Source organism: Balaenoptera borealis (genome assembly GCF_965194805.1).
Source record: "Balaenoptera borealis genome assembly, chromosome: 21".
Classification (NCBI taxonomy): Eukaryota; Metazoa; Chordata; class Mammalia; order Artiodactyla; family Balaenopteridae; genus Balaenoptera; species Balaenoptera borealis.
Genome location: NC_138880.1, coordinates 32,108,391 through 32,133,210, shown reverse-complemented (window position 1 = coordinate 32,133,210; position 24,820 = coordinate 32,108,391). Strand labels below are relative to the sequence as shown.

Below are 24,820 nucleotides of genomic sequence, written 5' to 3'. Positions count from 1 at the left end.
AACTCATAGGTCAAGCAATCAAAATTATGAAAAGAGCAAAATCAACTTCCACAGACTGAAGGAAGAAAATAATAAAGCTGCAAGTAGAAATTAATAAAGTAACTTTTTATCAACAAATTATAAACAAAGCTAAAAGATAACCTGTTGAAAAACTAGTAATTAGTATACCTCTGTCAGAACAGAGCTACAAATAAACAACAGATGGAATCAAAGAGAACATAATAGCAGACGTTGCTGAAATTTTTATAATAAGTGGTTGTTATTTAACAACTTAATGCCAATAATTTTGACTCTTTGGATGAAATAGACATAAAACATATATAACATAAGTTATAAAACTTATATATAACATATATAACATAAGTTATAAAACATATAACTTATCAAAGCTGAGTTTTTTAACAAATAAAGAACCTAAGTAGTCTGAAAATCACTAATATAATCATTAGTTTTTAAACTTCCTCCGAAAAATCTCCAAGAGTAGATGATTTTACCAGTGGCTTCCACCAAGCATCATAGGTAGAAATATTTCTAATAGGTGAATCATGACAGTAGAGAAAACAAGAGCCTAGCCTCTCTCATCTCATGGAGTCAGTGCCCTGTTACCTGTGGCGTCTTTCTTTGTACGGTGTCACCTTAGTTATCCTGAACTGCTTCCCAGAATCCCCTCTCCTCTGTTGTTCTGGGCTGGGAGCAACGAGAAGAAAAATATGTACAGAGTGAAGAGCCGCCATCTTTACACTCTGAAGTCTGCTGGGCAGACACTGGGCACCATGGCTGCTGGCACAGGCCACTGCTCATCCAGCAACATCCAGACCCACAGCTGCTTCAGCTCCCTCCCGACTGCCTCTCAAGTGATGAAGGGTACCAGCTTCTCCTCAGGTCACCTGCATCTTGGAAGTTGGAGGTGGTGAGAGACAAACACCATCCAGGGTTTCTTCTGGGTTCCAGTACATCCTTGCTCTCCCCTCCTGCACATTCAGCTCTCACTGCAGACCTCCAGCCAGACAGTCTACGGTGAAGTCAAGCCCAACATACGTGCAAAGACAACAGCCTTGCAGAGACTTCTTAACCCACAACTGTGGAAGGGCTCATTGGTATAAGAAATCTCTCGTTCTATATATTATATTCAGAGGGATCGAAATTTAACTGATACATTACCAAAACTTGAGAAGGTCAGTATAAGGAAAATCAGAGGCTAATCTCACTCAGGAGTGTAGCTGCAAAAATCTTAAGTGAAATATCAGCAAACCGAAACTAGCATGAGAAATCATCTTTCTAAGAAATCTCTTATGGTAAGGTTTCCTATTTTAAATAACATCCTGGCCCATAAATTGAGCAGAAAGGTAACATCCTATTAGGAGATACAACCTTGCTTTTGCAGAAGCACACAATCAAAGCTGCTAAAGTTACCTTGGAACTATTTTGAAGCAGATCCCAAACATATCACTTAATCGACAAAGAGAAAATGGGTTGCACGATAGCCAGAATGAATGTAAGCAGAACAGGGGGTGACTATTACAGTACGTAACGTACAGTAGCTCAGGCTAGGCCTTTAACTACAGGGTGGCGGTATTGGAAATGAATGTATACGGACATAACTAAGGGAATTTTTGCCGGGGGGGATTGGCATGATGAACTAACAGGTTGGTTTATGCACAGTTCCACATCAGCATCTGAAAGCCCTGGGGTAACGGCAAAGTTATTAAGGCACTTCCAGTGTAAGACATCATAGCGCATTATTGCACGTTTAAGAACTGCCATCAGTTCTTTGTCTGTTCAGGAAAAAACTTAGGTAAAATTCAACTTGATCTGAATTCAGTTCAACTCGGCAAACGTGGGGACTGTCCAGATCATCTTGGCTTCATCACCACTGGCAAAACCTTCCAGAACCAAGGGGCTGTTGATATGGATATTTGAGAGGCTTCCGTGCTTCCAGAATATTATTACCTCAAAATGTGTGGCTTCTTCCTTTTTTAAAAGATTTCCTCATTTCTAATATTTTTAGTGTTTCCTAAATTTTTGACTTTTACATGAAAATGGCTCGTCTGTCATGTATCAATGAGCGTTTCTTTCTTTGCAACCAGTAAACTCACCTGTGACATAGGATGGATGTATTTTTGAGCCTGCAACTTTTCTACTGCAGTGTTTTCTGTTGCTTCATTTTCATGGGCTGTCTTTGTTTGGTTGTTTGTTTTGTTTTGTTTTGCCTATGAGGTAGCAAAGTCACATCTAGTATACCAAAAACTGTTTTATATACACCATAGTCACTAAACAACTAATGAACCATGAATATCTGTAGGGTTTACCAGTAACTGAAGTACTTGAGGGTTTTGAATTTGCTTTTCAACTTTGCCACTAGACAGAAAGACAAGATTTGATTAAGAAAGCACGAATGATGCATTTATATCTACATTATAAACTAGTAAGAATAATGCCATAAAAACTAACATTAATAGGGGGCTCACTGGGTACCAGGCATTGTCCTGATTTATGTATTAATTCATTTAATTCTCAGAGAAATCCTGCAAGGTAGGCTTGTTATCCCATTTTCCATGTAAGGAAATTGAGGCACAAAGCAAGTAAGTAGCTTTCCCAAGGTAACAGTTTTAGTATTTGGCTGAACTGGGAGACGAACCAGCTTTGGCAGTTGGATTGCAGAGCTGAGGCTCCTAATTAAGACACTTAATACTGGAACAAGGAGTGTTGCTGAAATCCGGCCTCTGTGCACCGGTGCCGGGTTAAATCTCGGAGACAGAGTTTGGGGTGAAGTGGAAAGAAATAGCTTTATTGCTTTGCCAGGGGAAGGGGGGCCACAGCGGGCTACTGCCCTCGAGACTGTGTGTCCCCCCTGGAGGGGTAGTGAGGAGTCTTACAGTGTCCAAGGAGCAGGGCGTGGTCAGCTCGTGGACCTTCTTCTGATTGGTTGGTGGTGAGGTAATGGGGAATCACCATCATCGGCCTTCTGGTTCCACCGAGTCTGGGATCTACGTGCTGGTGGGCAGCATGCGGTTAACTTCTTCCATCTGGTGGGAGTTTCAGTATCTGCAAAACAGCTCAAAGGACGTGGCTCAGAGTGTTATCTACAGCCCTTGAGGAAGAGCTAAACGTCCTTGACTTTGTTCAGTGGCTAAAGTATTATTATTTTCTCTTGCTTGATTGTTTTGCTTTCTTTCTGCCTTTTCTCACTTCTCTGATTAGATTTATTCTTTGACTGAAGGTTTTCTACAGACAAAAGGCAGGTGGAGGACACCGGTGGAGGTCTGTTCTGGGAAGACCTCGTAGGGTCCTGCTCGGTTACGGTAGCTCCATTAGAAAGTGGCTCTCCTGACATCTATCAAATCAAATGTAGATAAATTGCTGATGTAAGTAAAACTGGTAAAAAAAAAAAAAAAAGTCACATCAATGAGACTTTAAAATCTTTTTTTCCTATCTATTGTGATAAAAAAAATTAGGAATTTTTAAATGCAATATGTACTTTATTTTAAATATATGTTTAGCAGAGGTCTGAAAAATGTGGAGTCCTGCTTTCAAAAACAGAATCGCTCTCTTTGGTTAGATCTTCCTTGTTTATTTTTTCTTTTACAATAGTATCTTTCCTTTTGCTATTTTTCCAGTGATTTCATAGCTTACAGGCTAGCCAAGTGCTTTCAAAGATACCACGTTAAGAATAACAGCAACAGCAAAAATTGGTTTTTCCTTACTCCTCCACAGAGATCTGGGCTTCACAGAAGTCTTCGTGATGGAAATATAACATCTGTGATAACGTCATGTCCTCTTTATTGAGAATCACTGTTTACCACTTAACGATTTATTAAACGTCGGTGAAAGTTATACGCGTAAATCACATAATTTATGGATATCTCTAGCAGTTAAGGGGCACTGCTGCAACCTTGCTGTGGGAATTTCTGAGTTTGGCATGACTTGAAGAGCCTTTGATTCCCAGGCATACAAACGCTGGTTAGGTAGTGATCGAGGTTCACGCAATTCTAAGATGCCTCTGTAGAGTTTAAGGTTCAAGTGGGCAGTGACCACCTTTTCACTTTGTGTCCCCAGGAAGTAGCACCCGGTAGGCACCTAATAAATATTGAATGAATGGGTGAATGAGTGAATGAATGAATGATATCTCACTACCTTTATTCATTCATTACACAACTAGGAATTAATATACTTAGTAGTTAGAGTTTATGCTAGTCTCTCATGGCTTAAGCATTCAGGTATTTTGAATTAAAATTGTATTTTATTACTTTCTATATATAAGGATTATTTGTGTCTCTTAAAAAATTGTTTGCGTCATTTGGTATAGTTTGAAATATTCCAGATTCAAGGGCATGTTTTATAACGTTATACAAGATGTTTTAAACATTTTGAGATTTTAGCTCTCAAAATTAACAAATATTTGAGTTTGGTGGAAATCACCTGTAAGAACAGCTAAAGGAGAATGACTCCTCATAATTTAGTTTCCTGGACAATGGAGACAGATATATTTTCCTCAATAGAAGCCCCTTACCATCTTGTTTCAGGATCTACCATGAAAACGTGTTTTGTGTGGACATATATATTATTATTTCAAACTATATTGAACTGGAATTTTTTATTATGCCTATAGTTTTTTTCATCATACCCCCCCAAAGTTGGTAACATTGGAAAAACCTTCTTATATGACATTTATTCTCAAAGGCTTGTGCACACAAGCTAATAAAATATCCTTCATCACATGGTTTAGGCACCACCGTTACATGTGTGGTTTTATAATGATACCAACCGTATTTTCGTTAATTGGGATTTTTCAGGCCTCTGTGGCCTCTCCTAACCACTCAATTCCAACTAAGACAGGAGCTGTCATGGACCACAAGATGTCACTATAGGTTTCCCAGCAACCTTTATACAAGAGGTAGATAACCTTTGAAACAAGGGTTAATTAAGTTAGGTAACAATCCCTCTATTTTTCCCAAGAGACTTCGGTCAGGTTTGCCCTCAGACCCCATCTACCCTCATTTCCCATCACTAGGCCAATAGATGTAGGTACTCATGTTTAGACAAAACAATAAAAAGTAAAATGGAGCAAGAACGGGGCTCAGAGATGATGCTTAAGAGTTATATGTACACGTGGCTTTGTAATGAAGCACAGAGCAAGGCAGCCGCCAAGAACTGAATGATGGCCTTTTCCAGATGGGACTTTGCAAGGGTGGAAATGCGGCACTTACAGGTAAAGGGGCTCTACCGTATCTTCGTGATGATTGAAGACGATGATTGTGTCTTGTACTTAGTGAACCCTTGGTAACAGAGAAAACAAGCAATCTTTTTTGGGGGGGACTCTTACGTTTTTTTAAACAGACATTTAGAAAAGGGAGAGATCACTGATTTTTACCCCAAGATAAAGGAGTTAAAGGTTATATCAATTTAGGTATCATTATAGAAGGCAGTTTATGAATTGAGTGGCTCTTTAGAAAATAAAAACTACTGACCTGTAGATGCTGATATATTGGAAGTACTGTTTTTGTGGGATTATGATATAGTAGTTATGATTGCAGAGAGTCTGCATCTTTTTTTTTTTAACTGGGGTATAGCTGTTTTACCATGTTGTGTTAGTTTCTACTGTACAGCAAAGTGGAGTTCCCTGTGCCCTACAGCAGGTTCTCATTAGTTACCTATTTTATACATATTAGTGTATACATGTTAGTCCCAATCTCCCACTTCATCCCGCCCACCCCCCCTTCGTCCCTTGGTGTCCATACGTTTGTTCTCTACAACTGTGTCTCTATTTCTGCCCTGCAAACCGGTTCATCTGTACCATTTTTCTAGATTCCACATATATGCGTTAATATACGATATTTGTTTTTCTCTTTCTGACTTACTTCACTCTGTATGACAGTCTCTAGGTCCATCCATGTCTCTACAAATGACCCAATTTCGTTCCTTTTTATGGCTGAGTAATATTCCATTGTATATACATACCACATCTTCTTTATCCATTCCTCTGTCGATGGACATTTAGGTTGCTTCCATGACCTGGCTATTGTAAATAGTGCTGCAATGAACATTGGGGTGCATGTGTGTTTTTGAATTATGGTTTTCTCTGGGTATATGACCAGTAGTGGGATTGCTGGGTCATATGGTAATTCTATTTTCAGTCTTTTAAGGAACCTCCATATTGTCCTCCATAGTGGCTGTATCAATTTACATTCCCACCAACAGTGCAAGAGGGTTCCCTTTTCTCCACACCCTCTCCAGCATTTGTTGTTTGTAGATTTTCTGATGATGCCCATTCTGACTGGTGTGATGTGATAACTCATTGTAGTTTTGATTTGCATTTCTCTAATAATTAGTGATGTTGAGCAGATTTTCATGCGCCTCTTGGCCATCTGTATGTCTTCTTTGGAGAAATGTCTATTTAAGAGTTTACATTTGTGTCCCAAATTTAGCTTTTAAAACTGTCAGAACATGATCTAACTTCGTAGTATTTCAGAATGTCTTGAAAAGTTTATTCACACCTGTGACTTGTATGATTATGTAGATTTCTATCATATTCCCTCTTATATGTCAACTTTCCATTTTGAAGTATCTAAAAGTAATAAGGTTTCTCTCCTGTAGAAGTGCTCTGTCTCTTCGATGATTTCCAGTGTCCTTCTTTGAAGCTTTTGCAACCTTAGTGTCACTTTATCACTGAGGATTGGCAACCACACTAAACACAGGTCCCCATGTTTTCAGATACACTAGCATTGTGAAAACGGGAATGGAACGGCTCCTGGGAATAAAATTACCCTGTTTCATTTCCCATGTCCTTCTTACAAGGGTTCAAATTTCATTTTAGCCTTTGTGGGTAGTAATAGCATGCCATCTCCAATCTGTAGTCTATCTCAGATACTTTTTCTGAGACATGTTCAGAGTTCATTATCTTCTATGAAATAATTTTTCTTATTTTCCTTATTGTTTTATCAATACCGCTTTCTTTAAAACTTCTGCCTACTCACAGAGCCTGGTGATATCCTGCAGTTGATCTAATCCACTTTTTTATTTACACTAGGCAAGATGCTAGATGCTTCTATATGTCTGGAGATTTCACCATGAGTTCTTATTTATACAATCATAGATACCCAGCATTTAAATGATTCTGTGCCGAACATATTCACTTCACTGTGCATATTTTAATGAAGTCATACAGCTGTGCATAACTGATGCAATCTTTCGTCCTTTATTTTCTCCAGTAAATAAACTGAAACATTTTCTTTCAATTCCATAGAGTCACTTTAGAAAACTACTTATACTTTTGATGTATTTAAAATTTTTTGGAAGAAGTAACTGTGATCTCCTTGATCCACCTGATTATTTATGGGAATTATTATATGTGCTCTGCAGGCCGCACACACCTCAGTTAACTAAGTATGTGGTTATGGTCAAATGCAATGGCTCCTTTTCCCCCACCCCTGCACTGGAAATTTGCTTATTACCCCCCATGGACTATAGAAAGCCTTCTTAAAGTATTCTTGGGAATTCCATATGCAAATTACATTTTAAACTAATAAGTTTTTGACTGCCCATTGTAAGAGGTGCAGTGGTGGACCTGTTGAATAACAGGTGTATGTACTCAGAGTACACAACATAGTGTAGGAGACAGACGTAGGAAGAGGCCATTAGAAGACCAGAGGTCCAAGATTGTTAAGACCAAAAATGTCCCAATTCTTATAAGAAAGCATCCCATGTTTATTTTACAATAACAAAAGAAAAGCGCAAAGCCAAAAAGTCAAAAGTTTAAAATTGAAGTTTCTTTTAGAAACAAAAATTAGTATTTACTTTCACTGTGTGGCTTGTGTAGGTCCTTGCACTCCCCTTATGGGTACCAGTCGGGGCAGAGGGCCAGTGGTTCATGACAACTGGCTCCTGTAAATATGCTGGCCTCCATAAGCCCCTTCCTGGACTACCTTTAAGGTTTTCTCACCACCTAGGAATGTCTCCCCCGTGCAGATAGCCTCGGCTGAGCTGACCCCAAGTTCCAGGTTTACTGGGAGTGTCTGGCCTCCTTTGTGGTGATATAATATGCCCAAAGCTCACATACCACCCTGCCCTTTTATGTTAGTCCTAGACTCTGAATCAAAGAATGCTAGAGCCAGAAAACAACCATCTTCTCCAAGCTCCTCATTTTATAGAAAAGGAAACTGAGTTATCATTGTGCTATTTGCCCCAGGTCACATAGTTCCGAGGATTAGAAATCAATCCAAGATAAGGAAAAGATATTCCTGGTATTCATTCGTGATAACTTTGAAGTAAATATTGGCAATGAAATGCAACAGCAGATATGAACAGAGGGAAATTATCTTACTCATGAGATGTTTTTTTCTCTTACCCAGCTTGTTATAAGAAGGCAGTACCCCCCAATGATTTTTTTTCTGTGTATACCAATAGAAGGTAGACCCTGGTAATAGTGATTGAAAAATATAGATAATAGAATCTGTGACCATTTTTCATCTAGACCAATCTCAGTAGGTTAATACCATGTAACAGGATCACCAGCTCAGCTAATCCTTGGTGCCCTCTCATGGTTCAGCCACTGCTCTTGGCTCAGTCATGGACCACGTTCCTTGTTCAGTCTTACGCGCCAGCAAAAAATACCAGGCACATGTTCGGTTTTTCCTCTCTTCTCTCCAGCTACCCTTTCCTCTGCCTTTTAGGGTGAAAAATCTCAGCTGCACTTAAATTGACTGCTGACGTCTTTTGGTCTAGAAATGACCTCCAGAAAAAATCACAATAGAGAGCTATGCCTATATAAATAGGAAGACTGTGATTTTGTACGGAAGCCAATTCTAAACTTAGATCCTTACAAGATGAAAACATGAGCTACCAGCTGACCCTAAGGCACATACACTATTTATTTCTGAGGATGGAGGAGACAGACTCTGTGGTCACCGGCCACGATTGAGCTTTCTGGCTGCAACGTTGTTTATTGCTATCATCAACAGGCGATTCTACATTGGATTGATTTGTATCAATAGATATTTCAAATAGGCGCTCATGTTTTAAAGACAGGGCTCAGTTTCTATTCTGTTTCCGACTAGGAAAGGCAATTTAACACGTTTTTACTTTCTGTGCCACTCAGATAGTTAAATACTCCGCTGGCAGCAGCCGAGTTTCCACGTTAAAAATAGAAAAGCTACTGCCTTTCTGACCCAGTCCCACCCCTACCAGCCCTGCTCCGCGTGTTTCTGAACTGAGTTCAGTGTGGAGGCCATCCTCCAGTCAGCACACAGGAATCTCTGTGAAAGCCCGAAGGGAAGGGAAAAAGTAGTTAGAAATCCAGCCGCTGACCTTTTTGTTCTTTCTGGAGCCCTTGCACTGTGCCATCTGGTTGTCTGGGCAGAAACGTCGTCCCCACTATGCCCACAGACAGTGCTGTTGAAGGGAACTGCGTTAAGCAGACCCTCCCGAAAAGAAGGCTAGCGAGCGTAGAAGGATGCTCTTCTAAGCGAAGAGCTAGCTGGAGTATTCTGACCAGTCAAGGTTAGTAGAGCAGCCACTGCAAGTCTGTTGGTGTCCTGAAATAAACGATATAGACCTGTTTTTGCAAATACTAACTTGAAGCTGTGGATGCTTTCCAGAACGCAGACTCTGACATGTAAACGTATGGCATGGCAAAGGGCTGCACTGTATCTTCCCCTTTTAGCGTGTGGGAAATGCACCCGTGGACTCTTCCTTATGACTGTGCAGTAAACACTCTGGGTTGTTTACCTTTCCCGTTCAGCAGGTGTTTCTAAGTTGATGTGGGAACAAGGAAAGCTGCTATTAAGGAGGAAAAGACTGTTGCCAAGCAACTAAATCTGGAAATTTCAAATCATTTAAATTGAACCATAAAGTAGGAGGGTGATGTAGGCAAGAAAATGAATAGAACCACTTCCTTAAAGCGCCCTGGCGCGAAGCTCTTAATTTTAATACTAGAAAAATAGGAACGCTATCGAGGAGAATGAGCACGGTACCGAAAAGCAGCCGTGTAAGGAGATTCTTTTTTGAAAGAATAAGTGTCAACTTTTGTAGAACATCAATATGGTCGACGATAGACTTAAAGGTTGGAAATACAGGTTTAGACATAAAAGTGACCCCCTACTCCCCACAGTGTAAAAGCTGTATTTACTATATAATGGTTGGGGCCTGATGAATATTATTTAGAAATTGTTATAAATTTAGAAAACATGCAAAACAAATTTTTAAGTAGGATAAAACACTATCATTTCTTTTTTTTTTTTTAACATCTGTATTGGAGCATAATTGCTTTACAATGGTGTGTTAGTTTCTGCTTTATAACAAAGTGGATCAGTTATACATATACATATGTTCCCATATCTCTTTAAAAGACCGAGAAAGCAACCTGATTCTTCCCCCTCACCCCTGACCCCAAAGTACGTTTCCTTTTAATTTCTCTTTAACATTAAGATTGTCAATAAAGATAAAAAGCGTGTGACTACAAAGACAAGTTAATGGTTCAACAAGTGTTTATTCGGTACTTAGTATGTTCTGGGCACTGTGCCAGCTGCAGGGAAGCAGGAATAAATAGTCTCATCATTCTCAGCGTCTTTAAAGATCCAGGAGGAGTGCAGGCAACTATCGTAGAACAAAGATTATTCTGCCGTTTCCTACATGAAGAGTCAGTTATCTAAATACGTGCTTGACCAGAGTTATGAGCAACAGAGTTGGATAGGGTGGTAAAAAATTTAAAATTAAGTAAACTCATTCACCTGGATGAGCCTCACACGTCGTCACTGAAGACAGACTCCAGAAGAAGTTGAAAATAAGCTTTCAAATTATGTTAAAAATCTAATTTTGTGTAAAGGAGATGTAGTTTTACACAGTCCTCTTTGACACAGCTTAAACATATTGAAAACAGAACAAAAAAAGAAATGGTCCATGGTTCAATTAAAAAACAAGGAAAATGTCTTGGCAAACATTCATTAGATTTAATTCAAATTTTTCCCGCCTGCTAATGAGAATGTAAATAGGTCCAGTCTTGCTGGGGGTAATTTGATGACATGTGTAGAAATTTTAAGAATTTACCCTAAGAAGATAATTAGACACATTCACAAAGATAAGAAATAATGTTGATTCCTCCAAACTAAAAGCCACCTAAACATCATTTAGTAGGGGATTAACTAAGTAAATAATAGTGTACCTATACAACGACATACAATTCTACAATATTTTAAATGACTAATTTATAATATCATTTAAAATATTATAAAATTATATTTTGTGCAGTGGAACAATGACCATGTGATATCTATAAATGAAAACAAAAGGTTAAAAGCAATATAAGTAGTATGGTTGCATCTTGATTAAAAATTGTATATTTAGAAAAAAAGTTGGGAAGGATGTACAACAAATGTTTGGCATGGTTATATTTGGAAAATGGCATTATGATTTTTTGTGTGTTTTACAATGTATTTATTGTCCTATTTAACGTACCACTTTTATAATTAAATAAGAATACAGCTATTGTTGCTGTATTGCTATATTGTTGCTACTACTTCAAATATACATTATTGTTATTATATGAAAATGTAGAAAACAGAATTCCACAGTTCTTTTCACTTTCAGGAGGTAACTCTTCACTTGTTGAATTAGTTAGTTAGTTATAATATTTCTTACGGGCCCATTATGGATTAACAGCCCACACAGTACACTATGAGTTCTGGGGTTGAAGAGAAACTGTTGTATCATAAAATTTCATTGAACATTCCAAAGAACCCAGTGTGTTTCCTGCTTTGTCAGTTACTGATTATACCTTGAGGCAAATCATTTAATCTCTGTCTTAGTCTGCCCAGGCTGCCATAACAAAATACCATAGACTGGGTGGCTTAAAGAACAGAAATTTATTTTCTCACAGTCTAGGGGCTGGAAAGTCCAAACTCAAGATGCCAACGTGGTCAGACTTTGGTGAGCACTCTTTTCCTGGCTTTAGAGAGCCACCTTCTCACTTTGCGCTCATATGGCTTTTCCTTGGTGCTGATCATGGAAGAGAGACAGAGACAGAGACAGAGAGGTCTTTCTTTTTTATAAGGCCACCAACCCTATCGGATTAGGGCCCCATCCTCATGACCTGATTTAACCCAATTACCTCCTAAAGCCCTATCTCCAAACACACATTGAATGTGAAGGCTTCAACATAGAAATTTGGAGCACACAATTCAGTCCTGTTTTAATCCATTCAGGCTGTCATAACAAAATACCACAGATAAGGTAGTTTATCAACAATAGAAATTTATTTCTGTCAGTTCTGGAGGCTGGAAGTCCCAGACCGAGTGCCTGTACGGTCATGTTCTCATGAAGACCCTCTTCCTGGCCCATTGCTGGCACCTTCTCACTGTGTCCCCACATGGTGAGGGGGCTAAGGATCTCTTTGGAGCCCCTTCTGTAAGGCACTGATCCCATACGTGAGGGCTCCACCCTCATGGCTTAAGCACCTCCCAAAGTCTCCATCTCCTAACACCATCACATTGGGCATTAGGGTTTCAACATGGTAACTTTGGGGTGACACATTCAGTCCATAGCACTTTGAATCTCCATACAATGAAAATAATAATTTTACTAAGATTTAGCAAGTTTTATTAAGGGCATGCTTTGTGTCAAACACTTCTCACATGGGGCCCATTAACCCTTACAACAACTAGAAAATGTAGATATTATCGCCCCCATTTTATAGATGAGCAAACTGAAATTTAAAGAAATTTACTGAGTTGCATTAGCAAATTTGTGATAGTCAGAGGTCCAGTCTAGACATTCCTTCCTGCACAGCCCATTCTTTAACCCCACTACACAGCTCCCCATGGCCTCTCAGACAGGGTTCTTGTGAGGATCAATGTGATTATGTCTGAGAAAGCAGAAAAAGCCCGAACTAGAACAGCGGTGAGTGAGACTCTGATTTAAGAAAATCTGAGTTTGCAGACTCTGTACTAGCTGTGCTGGAAGGAGCTGAGGCTTACAGGAGGAGAAGGGGCACTCTTGTTGGGGCTATCCGCGGGATTTTGGGAGGAGGAAGCTTTTAAGCAGGGTTTTACAAGATGGGCGGGATGGAGCTTAGGCAGAAGCCCATTCTAGTCTGGTGAGAAAGAATCTGACTCCAGGAACTGACATGGTCAAAAATGGCAGCCTGCTTAGCTTCCGGATTAAATCTGGCCTCAAACTCCATCCCCCAAGCTTCCTGGGGATGCCGTCTTCTCAGTCACATCTCCTGCCATCCTCTCCCTTAGACCTGGCGCAGAGGCTGGAGCTGAATCCAGCCCCGTGAGGGAGGCACAGCTGGCCTTCAGCCCACAAGCTTCCCCCGATGAACCCATTGTTCAAGCCCCTTGTATCCCTTGAAAAAGGTCCAGCAACTCAACTGCCTCCACGCCAAACTAAAGCGTGTAACTCTGTCCTGAAGGTGGGGACACAGGAGCTTAGGGCCCATCTGCTTCCTATGTCTTATCAGCGTTCAGGCACAGCCAGAGCGTGGACTTGGGTTCCTGCTCTTACTCAGGGCCAGCACGAGTAAACTCTCTCTCTTGCTCTCTGCCTATTCCTTTTGCTCCTCCTCCCTCACAAGTCCCCTCCCCGCTCTTTATTCTTCTTCCTCTTCTTTTCTCTCTCCTTCTCACCCTCATGTACCTCCCCCCTCCCACCCACCCAGCCAGGAGCCTAACTCTTCACTTAAGAGAAGCTGTCTTCAAGCCACTTCTCCTGTTTGGACTTAATCAGCCCCTGGAAGCTGGGCAGGAAAAACAAGCACCAAAGCACAGATATACCTCAACAAGTTACTCTGCGATATGAAAAAGAGAATTGAGTTGGGGGGAAGATGATAGAAAAAGGAAGGAAAAGAGATTGTTTGGGGGAACATGCACAACCGTCCAGTTTAGCTTAAATGAGGGTATGTGGAGGTCAGCGGTAGAACATAGAAGAAAGAGAAAGATCTAATCCATATTGTAGGGAACCTTTAATTCCAGGATCAGAATGTTGGACTATATTCAGCAGGGGACACGGGGCGCGCACGTTTTTGAGCCTGAGAACGACAAGATTCCAGAGGGGTTTTCAGGGCAACCACGTGCTGCTGTGAGGACGGAGCATGCGTGCCCAGAGCGGGGGGCTTAGCTGCCCCAGCAGAGGGGCGCCTTTTCCAATTTCCCAAAAGGCACTCTATGGCTAGCTAGCCAGGACTCTAGGTGCTTGTGGAAGTTTAATTCTGTGGCAACGTTCAGGCAAGATTGGTGACATAGAGACTGGTGTCAGGAAAACCACCTGGGAGGGTAGAGTCCAAATTGAATCCAGGAGGACGCAGACCATACTTCATTCATTTCTGTGTATCTCCAGCATCCAGAAGGGTCAAAACCGCCTGGTAGATAGATCACCACTTAATGAATGAATAAATGGTGGGTGAATGTGAGGCACAAGATTATTGCCTAAGGAAGTAGTCTCAGGGCCCATTGATGGGGACAGCGAGAGGCCTGGCACGGTTTAAGAACCAATGAATTTAGGAGTCAGAGCACCCCAGCTCTAAAGAGCCTCTACATCTCACGTGACTTTGCACATTCATCCATCAACAGATGCCATTAACGTGGTAGGTACTGGGGATACGGCAGTGAGCAAACTGCAACAAGTCCCGATTTCTAAGATCTGGTAATGAGTGCTATGAAGAAAGACACAGCAGGGAAACGAGACAGAAAGAGTGCTGGAGAGGGGGCGGGGAGGACATTCTCATAGTCAAGGAAGGGCTGTCCCATGAGGCACTTCCAGTGGAGAACAGAAGTCAGCGATAAGCCATGTGTGTATCTCAGAAAGAAGCCCCGCAGGCAGAGTCGACAGAAGCACAGATGGTCTGTTTGTTCAGCGTGGCTGAACTAGGACCACGGACACAGAGGAGGGGTGGAACTGAGCTCAGAGAGGAGCCTGGAGACCCTCGTAGGTCATAAGTTCCTTGGAGTTTACTCTGGGTGAGAAAGGAAGCCATCGGAGTCTTTCTGACTTTACAGAGATCCTTGTGTTTAGGACAGACTGTTGGAAGCGCATGGGTGGAAACAGACCAGTCAGGAGGCTTTTGCAGTAAGTCAGGCGAGGGTTATGGTGGCTTGGACTAGGGTAGTAGCAGTGGAGGTTATGAGATAATAGTCGAAGCTGAGTTATATTTGAATGGTCAAGGCAAAGGGACTTATTGGTGTTTGCCTGTGGGGTGTGAGAAACAGAGACAAATTCAGGATTACACAAAGGCTTTTGGTCTCGAAGTGCCTGGATGATGGAGTTGCCATTTACTGATAGGGAGGAGATTTGGGAGGATCACAGCCAGAGTTCAGTCTGGGGCATGTTAAGTTGCATTGTCTATTTAGATATCTAAGCGGAGAAGTTGAAGAGCCAGCTGGAAATACACGTCTTGAATTTAGCGGAGAGAGCTGGTCTGGCGATATAAATTTGGGATGATCACCATGTAGATAATATTTTTATCAGTGGGACCAGAAGAGATCCCCCCGAGAGTGAGTGTAGATTGATGCAAGGACTGAGCTTGGGATGAGGATCCGTGAAAAATAAAAGATGACAAAGAAGTACCTCGTTTAATAATAACTGCCTCCCTGCGAAAAAGCACAGGAAATAGTCAATACATATGAAGTTCCCCTGAAAACGGTTGTACTTAAATTGAAGACCATATTATTAGTGCCAGGTGACAGGAGGAAAGCTAACACTGTATAAAGCAATCAAGAAGCAAAAAGGAATAGCTGGTTTTGAGAGAAAGGTGATGAATTTGCTTTTAGAAATGTCTTGAGATGCCAGCAAAATATCTACGTGAATGTCCAGAAGTCAATTTCGTGATGTGTCGCTAAAATTTGTAAGGGAGTCCAGGTAAGAGCTATGGTTTGGAGAGCTATCCCTATGCATGTGATAATTGTCTCTGAATTTTGACCATTTCCTATCCATTTATATCTCCTACAGTTATATGTAAGAGGAATAAGATGAGCTAAAGCTTTGTTATCTTAAATAAGGTAAATTACTCTATCTCCTGTTGAGAAGATGTAGTAAAAAGCTCATGGGACAGATACACGGAGGTACCTGTTTAATACAGAATTAGGTTTGTCATATTTCAAATGTGTTTAGTACCAATGTGCTAAGTACTTTCACATTCATTACAACCCTACGATGGAGATAGAATTATCCTTCCCTTTATGGTTGAGAAAACTGGGGTCCAAGAGGTTAAATTACTACCAAAGCTCGCATAACTAGTGTCTGTGCTGGACCCTGACCTCAGGTCTCTGGCATGAAGCCCAGCAGGCTCTGTCCGCAGCTCCAGTGGTCACTAAGGGTTAATTGGGATGATGGAGTCATCCCTCCCAAGAGCAGCCCTAGCTTTTAAAAAGCGTCTTCAATAGCCTTTCTCTCTTGATTTTGGATATTCATGGGGGAAACCACTCTCTTCACTCTGTTGAAAATTTAGTCTTTTTTCTTGAGATAAAGCACAGCAATGTTTTCACTTATCTGTGGTTTTTTCCTGTTCGGGCCCATACCCTGTCTTCTTATAAGATAAGAGGGCTCCTAGACCGTGAAGGGGAAATCAGTCAGAGGAAGTGGCCCATCCGTGCAAGTCAGTACATATACCTGGAGTTCCCAAGGCACAGCTCGCTCTGGTGGTTTCAGATCCGGACGAGCACTGTTCTTAGGAAATGAAAGACAAGCACATGTTCTGAGAAGGGAAAGACAAGGATGGTCTCAATCTTTGACGAGATTGGTTTTGGCAACACGTTACTTCCCCACTAATCGACCACGTCCTCCAGGATTTATGTGGCTCTGTTAATCTGCTAAACAGAAAAGTACACAGTAAGGGTCAGTAAATCTCTGGCGATTTTAAAAGTATTTTATGAACTTGTGACTAGGGATGGGTCAGATGTTGTTGAATCTGAAGCTTAGCCACATCTTTGGATCTTCTTTAAGACAAATAACGTGAAACTGCATACAGAGTCTTAGAAAGTGGCCGTGAAAGTGAGGGGTTCTGAACTTCACGGTAAATCCAGGTCCATCATGAGGAGGACTGCTGATTTAAGATCGACAGTCTGTAAAGCGTATTAGCGTGTTGCACTCTGATTCATATATGAAGATGTCATTACTCTTCACCTCTCCTTGTAATCCCCTATTTGAGATAACTGCCCTGACTTTCCTGTTTGGGACCACTAAGGAAAACTGGGTGTGACCCAATCCCAGAGTGCCATCTGCACCACTGCTAAGTCTGCTTTCCTATGAGTCTTGCTTCCACTTCTGCGGATGGGACCAGGATGGGGAGAAGGCAAAGACTTTCTGAAAACTAAAATGGTTTCATCAGAGCCCTGAGCAGAGATCTAAGTGTAATGTTTTTATTTCATTGCACAGCACATACTGTAAGGAGAAAACAAAATGAGTTAGGAAAAGCCAGTTTCTCAAAGGGCAGTGAGCAATAAGAAAAGGCAATTTTGAAAAGAAATCAGATTTTTCAAAAGCTATTTTTCTTTTTGGAGGTGAAAGGTCATGTTACAAGGAGCTTAGAGCTCCATAAAATGGCCGAACAGAGCTAGCACATGGCAAGTGATTTTTTTTTTTTTTTATTGCTGATCAAAAAAAGACATGAGTTGGATTTACCTCAACAGTGGCTGGCTTGAAGCGCCGTGGGGAGATGGTGATTTAGGTATGGTACAGACCCCCAGCAATCTGTAAATACCTAAGAACGTAAATGTTTTGCTCTGGTAAGGTGATGTTTACAGAACAGGGCAGGCTCTCTCCCTGTAAATGATATACCAGCTGCCTGGGAGCCGGTGTTGTTTCTAAATATAGGCGGTCACCTCCACTGTTGCTGCAGTGAGACCGTAACCGTAGACATTAGATTAGCTGGTGAAAGTTACAGATATTTTGTAAAACAATTTTCACACTGAATGATTTATCCTAAGGAGTTAAACTGAACATTTTTAAAAAATCTTAGATACCCAATTTAAAGTCTAACAAGATTGTATAGTTAAAAAGTTGCTGCAAATGAAGATGTTTATCTTCTGTTTGGTCTTGAGAAAGCTTATAAATCTTTCTACTATAAAGCATATCCGCGTTGAAAGGTAAGATATTTAATATTGAACACATTTGAATGGAAATTTGCAGTTGCTAAATTTCAGATATTGAAAGGGAGAAACAGGGAGGGGTGAAGATTTAGTTCAAAGCGGAAACTGGGGCATGATGTATCCTTTGATTCTCACATGTTACCAGATTAATTATAGAAATTCATCTAAAGAATTATAAGGAAGAAAATGAGAGGGGGGTGCTTGGAAGTTAAGCAAGCAGAATTCAAAACAAAAACTTTTTTTCATTGACCTCAAGCATGTACTATAAATTACTCCTTTAATGGACTGACATGACTTTATTTCTTATAGCTTACTTAGGAAAGAAGAATACAGCAGCAGTGGCTTAAAAACATTTATAAATCATTCAATCGCTTTATATGGTTTATTTAATTAAGCTGATAGCACTGAAAATCATTTTGGTCAATAGATGCTGTTATCTATGGCTTGAGTTTCCCTAATTTTGGAGAAAAAAGGATTGTTCCTTAAAATTCATATTAAAATGTCCCCTGTTAATCAGTTCATATTTAACGAAGAATGCTAGGTATTATTTGTGCATTTACATGGCAGGCATGCACTTAGCATGCTCATTGCTAACCTGCCCTCAATCCTGTCTCATAGGTAGTGTTTTTCCTATTTTATGAGCAAAGTGACTCGCAGAGAGGTTAGGTACTTCCCGAAGACCACCGCCCCAAACTGGGGGGCAAAGCCAGGCCTTCCCGGCCCCTCAGTCTTTTTCCTCCGTGAACTTCTGGGCTCCAAGCCGCACCTGGTCTCTCACTTCCTTCTGGTTTCCATTTCCTTCTCCCCCTCCTCCTGCTCCTGCCCACCTCCTTCTTTAAGGCACAACAGGCAACAGGGGTCCTGTTTAAGGCAGGTGAGCAGAGCTGAGTTCATCCCAGGAAGTAACAGGGCGGTGGCTTTTAGAAGCCTGGTCCCTGCCTGATGGGCCAAGGGAGCCCTCATCCAACACTATATATTCTCGGTGCTTCTCTCACTGACCACCAGCCCCCCTCTCCTGCAGATTGTGTGACACTTAACTCCTTGTTCATGCCAGTGAGGTCATATGAAGAGAGATAATAGCAAATGCACCTACAAAAGTCTGGCTTCAGTTTTTTTTTTCTTCCACTATGAGGGACTTGGTGATCAAGAAGATGACAGCAGGGACAGAAAGCTATGTGACAGTCTTGGGGGAGAGCCCGGGTTGTGACGAGATGGTAAATTCAACGAATACTTGCATTTCTTTATTTTGGCCCTGGAGTGGCCTGGTTTCTAAATGGCCCTTTTCCTGCTTTTCTCTCTCTTTTGAACATCTGCAAGCAACGCTGAAATGGTTCAGAAGACTAATGCAATCGTTTCGGTGGATAAATTGTATGCAAAACAGGAATATCTAGTACCCTCAGCTGCAAATATTGTTAGTTTTGCTGCCCCTTAAATGTCTTCATAATGTACTAGAAAGAGATGAGTCCAAAATGAATCCAAATGGCCATTTCTATAGGCTTTTCCCAGTCCCAGCATCTGGTTAATTGCTACATTAGCCAGTGACAACAGAAGAATAGGTGGTGATCACTGATCGGCATCGTACAATTCAGCATACAGCTTTCAGAGGTAAATTAAGGATAATGAAATTTATTAACCCATTATACAGGAGGGAGTACATGATCATTATAAATATTATAAATGAATATTTAACTTCAAACATATATTTAAGCGTTGATTACTTAAAACCCTATTAATTTACTACTGCTCTGCTGGCTAAACTGAATATAGAGGTTTAATACGTGCAGTCAGTTTGGAAAGTTAATATAATTTTCTTATTTAAATAGTCACAATGAAAACTGATATATGTTCTGAAGTCCTCTAGAGTTTCACACTGCAATCAAGTTGTTTAATGATAAAACAAACAGATGTGTATGATTTTTAGAGCATTGAATATTATCTTCGTAGGTGGAACTTGAAACACAGTTGTTCCCCAAAAGAATATTATTTATGATAGTGACTTTTGCATTTTATTTAGTGAGAACATAATGTTTCAATTTCTTATAAATTATTATTTTGCCGCCAAATTTTGTCCCATCAACAAATATTTACTGGGGTGCATTAATTCAATTCTGCTTTTAATAAAGTACAGGAGTGTTGCCTACTGGAAAGAAATAATACACAGAAACTAGTAACAGTAACTCTTTGTTCAGTTGAGAGTTCTAAGATCTGGATGTTGGCTTTAGTAATCTTCTGGATAAGCAGGAAATACTGCTTGATGGAAAGGCAAAACAACGGCAGTGCAGTTGTAACTAAGAGTATCAGCTCTGGAGTTAGACTATGTGACGCTTTTTAAATGTTTTCATTTCTTCTACAGCTCTCATTTCCTCAACTTTAAAACAGAACTATTAATTATTTATTAATACATTATTATTAATTAATGTACCTCAAAGAGCTGTGAGAACTAAATGAGATTCGTACACACTGCTTAGACCAGTATCATGCACGTAGTAAACACTATTCAACATCAGCTGTGATTTCCGTCACTCGAAAATCAGCCGTAAGGAAAAGAAAGATTTGTATTTTCAATAATACCCCATAATATCATTGGATATAAAAAGACTGATGACTGTCAGTTGACTTCTGCCCTCTATACTGGGTTCACTGGGTCATTTCATTAATGATATCTGTCCCACATTTTAGCCAGTGGAATTGTTTGGACCTCACTTGTGGCAAAGTTCTACTGTAAGACCATCATACAGAAGCATAGGTATATGTCTGGACATTTTCAAAGGTACGAAGTGTAGGAATAATGAAGTGGTTTCTAAAAGTACAACACCCTACTATGTTTCAAATAATTTTCCTGACCTATATAAGCAAGCTTTACACATGCTTTTCATGAAATTTATGTTTCTGACCAACAGCTAAGTGACTTTATTTAAATTGCACTAGGACTGATCAGCAGTTTATTTTTTTAAATTATTTATATTTATTGCATCCTATGGATCCACAAAAAGGGTAGTAGACAAGGAGACAGGTATTCGCAAACCATCACATTACATCGGGAAGATTTTCTGTCTTGTGAGCATTGCTTTACTTTATCAGCCAATGATACCCTGTAAGTGAGTGTTTTTCTGATTTGCATAGTCTGTGTGTTTAATCACTCTAAGGTGATCTCTCATGTCCATTAAATAAAACTGACAATGCTGGTCTTGCCTACAAGGAAATCACTGTGCACCAACCCAGTATCTTATAAAGCCACCTGGGTGGACCACAGCGGGGGAGGGATGGGAGGGGCAGGTGATGGATGGGTGGGTGCTGGCTGGGTGCTGAGAGGGGCCTGCGAGAGAAGGAAAAGGGGGCTTCTACATGGGAGGGCACTGATTTTCCTAATGGGGAGGTGCCAAAGGCCTGTCAGCAGAGGGGTCACGGGGCGCGTGACAGGTCAGGGCTTTATCCACCAGGGCACAGGGTTGGAGGCTTTGGTACCTCCATCCGTCCACTGCTGGCACAAGGAGAATCAGTGACCCCGAGCAAGCCCTTGGTGCTCCCAGCACCATTTCAGACACCGATGAGAAATATCGTATGATATCACTTATATGCGGAATCTCAAAAAAATGATACAAATGAACTTATTTACAAAACAGACTCACAGACTTAGAGAACGAACTTATGGTTACCAGGGGGAAGGGTGGCGGAGAGGGATCGTTGGGGAGTTTGGGACTGACATGTACACACCACTGTATTTAACATGGGGAACCAACAAGGACCCATTGTATAGCACAGGGAACTCGGCTCACTATTACGTAACAGCTTAAATGGGAAAAGAATTCGAAAAAGAATAGATACATGTATACGTATAACTGAGTCACTTTGCTGCACACCTGAAACTACACTCCAATATAAAATAAAAAGTTAAACCGAAAAACCAAAAGCCCAGTGACAGTCTGCCCCTCCCAGCGTGTGACACCGCCTTTCTGGGACCCGCCCGGCGTATTGCAGCTTCAGGACTTGGAGCTCAGCTTCTTGACACAGTTGCAGCCCCTCCCCCCCAAGGGCAGGCCACCGTCGGGGTGCGGGGAGCAGGGGGACAGCAGCGTGGGCAGGGGTGGGGAGAGGTTGGTACGCCCGCTGCCGCGTTTCTGCTGATGGTGCAAAAACTTGTTTTTCTGGGGTCTGCCTGAAAAACCACGAAATGGGGGCTTCTGGGGCAGATCTAGTGACTTTAATCCTTCTCTTCTTTGGAGAGGAATCCAAAAGGTGCAGTAGGTCTGGGATAGGCCTATTCCAGAACATGCATCACAGCCCTCTGGGTTTGGAAACTGCCCATCGGGGTCCCTTAGATCAGCATGGAATTTCTGGGACGTGGTGAATCATCCTGGTCACTTCGCTGAACACAGAGCCTCAATAATGTCTATTCCGCATGAATTAACTGTTTCTCTCAGGGTTTACTCTGACTCACAGATTTTTGGTTTCTTTCTTTTCTGGCAGGTTCCTGGGCAGATCGGTCACCACTTCATGAAGCAGCAAGTCAAGGTCGTCTTCTTGCTCTGAGAACATTATTATCACAGGTAAAATACAGCGTGTAGTTTAAAATATGCCCTTGTCCCATGAGCGTATGAACATTTGTTGCCAATAGTAATCAACTCAAAAATAATAAAATTGCTTAATAAATTTTACTAGTCTTTTTAACTCATATTATTAGCCAAGTTCACAGTTTCTCACTCATCTCCGAACCTTCTTTTTAAATATTTCGGTGTAGTCTTATGTCTTCCTGTTTCAAATTTCTCATACAGTATATTGGTTCATGGCTAGTCATATTTAAGCAGGAAGTAATTGGACGTATGTAGTATTCATTACACGCTTCTAATATGCTTAACTCAGCACAACGTGTACAGCTAATTGCAGCCTTAGTTCAGTCATAAAATATCCAAGAGGGGGTGATCAGACCAGATGCCTAAACAATCTTTTTTACATTACGGTGGTCTGTAGTATGTTACAGGGATTTGCCTACGAAAGCTACAAAACCATCATTTTTACACCTGTCTGCTCATCTGACTCACCTGAGGAAAAAATGAAAAGCACAGATTCCTTATTGAAGTAGAAAGGACTGTGCCTTGGCCAGCGTGATTTAAATGCACACCCAGATCTGGTAGTCCTTGCCCTGGTGCCTCCCAGTATCGGGGAGACAGGAATTTTCTCGGATGACTCCCGAGGGAAGGAAGGGCTGTCGCCCACTTGAAGCAGCATTGCCGGGGGCTTGGGGCACCTGGATTCCAGGCTGGCACCCGAGGTGAATCACAGCCTGTCTGAGCCTTCTTTTTCTCACCTGTAAAGTGAGGGTGCAGGCACTCCCTGCGGCCTTCCAGTTCTGGGATAATCCTGTGACTATGCTGTTTGCCCATCACTTGATGAAAAATACAATGAAAACTGCAAAAATGTCGCTAACTTCTAAAGGGTAACCGCCCTGAAAGGGTCATGCAGTTCTCGGAGAGGAGGGTAATCTTAGGATATTTCTCAACACGTAGCTCATGTCCATGGATAGGCCAGCCGAGAGGAGTCAGAGGATGCCCCCGGCCAGGCTTTGTGAGGCGGAATCTTGACCTTCACAGAGGCTTCTGTCACGGGTCACCTTAGTGGGCAGCAGTTGGGAATTAGCTCTCCAAGTCTGGCTGCGGGCGAGCCAATTCAACACCTCCCAAAGGATAATTTAAGGGATCTTAAAAATTGCCACTTGCTAGTGACAAAGATTTGGGGTGATACTTATTTTCTTGCCTTCATTTTAAGATTCTTCGTGTCCATTCTGGTATTATTACAGATCATGGTAATCTGTAAGATGTTACAGAGATTTGGCCATGAAAATCTTCCCATTATATTGCTTAGAATGATTGTCAATAGACAATGAATTACCAAAAATAGCAAGAAGGCGAGGAATCTCATATCCTAGCAATATTTAATTATTTTAGTCTGATATCATTAGTTTAATTGGAATAAAAATATTTTAAGTTGTACTTAGTTTTCATTGAATAATAAGATAAAATCAAGCATTTCCTATATGCTGGGCATTGTAATCATTATTGCTTTGCATGTATCATCTCATTGAATCCTCATGATAACCCTAAAATTTAGCGGTTAGAGTAGTCGTCTAAATTAAAATAATTACTGCCTTATGGTGCTTCAAACCCACATCTAACTGACTCCGTATTCAGACCTCTTAACCACTAGCATACAATCTAGTTGATGGGGTTCAGAACAGGCTGCCCCAAAATATGCCCAGGTAGCATATTGATTATTTTGAATTAAAGCTATTTGAGAAACAGCCAGTATAAAGAAGGACACTCTGCCTCTCCTTTGTCCCCGTGAAAGCAGGAAACAAAGCTCCCAGGGAAGGTATCCTCCCCATGCTGGGAGGATGGTGAGTATCCTTATCACCAGAGAAGGCGAATTTGGGGCGGAGGAAGCTGTATAAACAAACTTTACTTACGTTTAAGTTGCTACTCCGAGCCCAAATCCTTTTGTCTCGTCAAATCTTCACAAACAATTGATTCTTTGTTTATAAAATTACATAAACAGCCTGCGTCAGACAACTTCTTAGGTCCTATACCTATGGGGCCTCCATACATATGAAACTAAACTTGTTTTTCTTCTGTTCATCGGTCTTATGTCAGTTTGATTATTAGACCAGCCAAAAGAACCTAGAAGAGTAGAAAAAAGGTTTTTCTCCCCTACGTAGTCATACCTATTTAGTGACAAAAATTCATGGAGCAACT

The 24,820-nt window shown here is 41.0% G+C and overlaps 1 protein-coding gene across 1 annotated transcript in view; it reads left to right on the top strand.

Moving 5' to 3' along the window:
• The window catches only part of ASB5 (ankyrin repeat and SOCS box containing 5), an 87,439-nt gene that overhangs the window by 55,816 nt on the left and 6,803 nt on the right, over positions 1-24,820 (top strand). Inside the window, exon 3 of the mRNA XM_082374602.1 lies at positions 22,542-22,621. Coding sequence (XP_082230728.1) covers positions 22,542-22,621 — 80 coding nt within the window. The remainder of the gene's footprint in view (positions 1-22,541; positions 22,622-24,820) is intronic.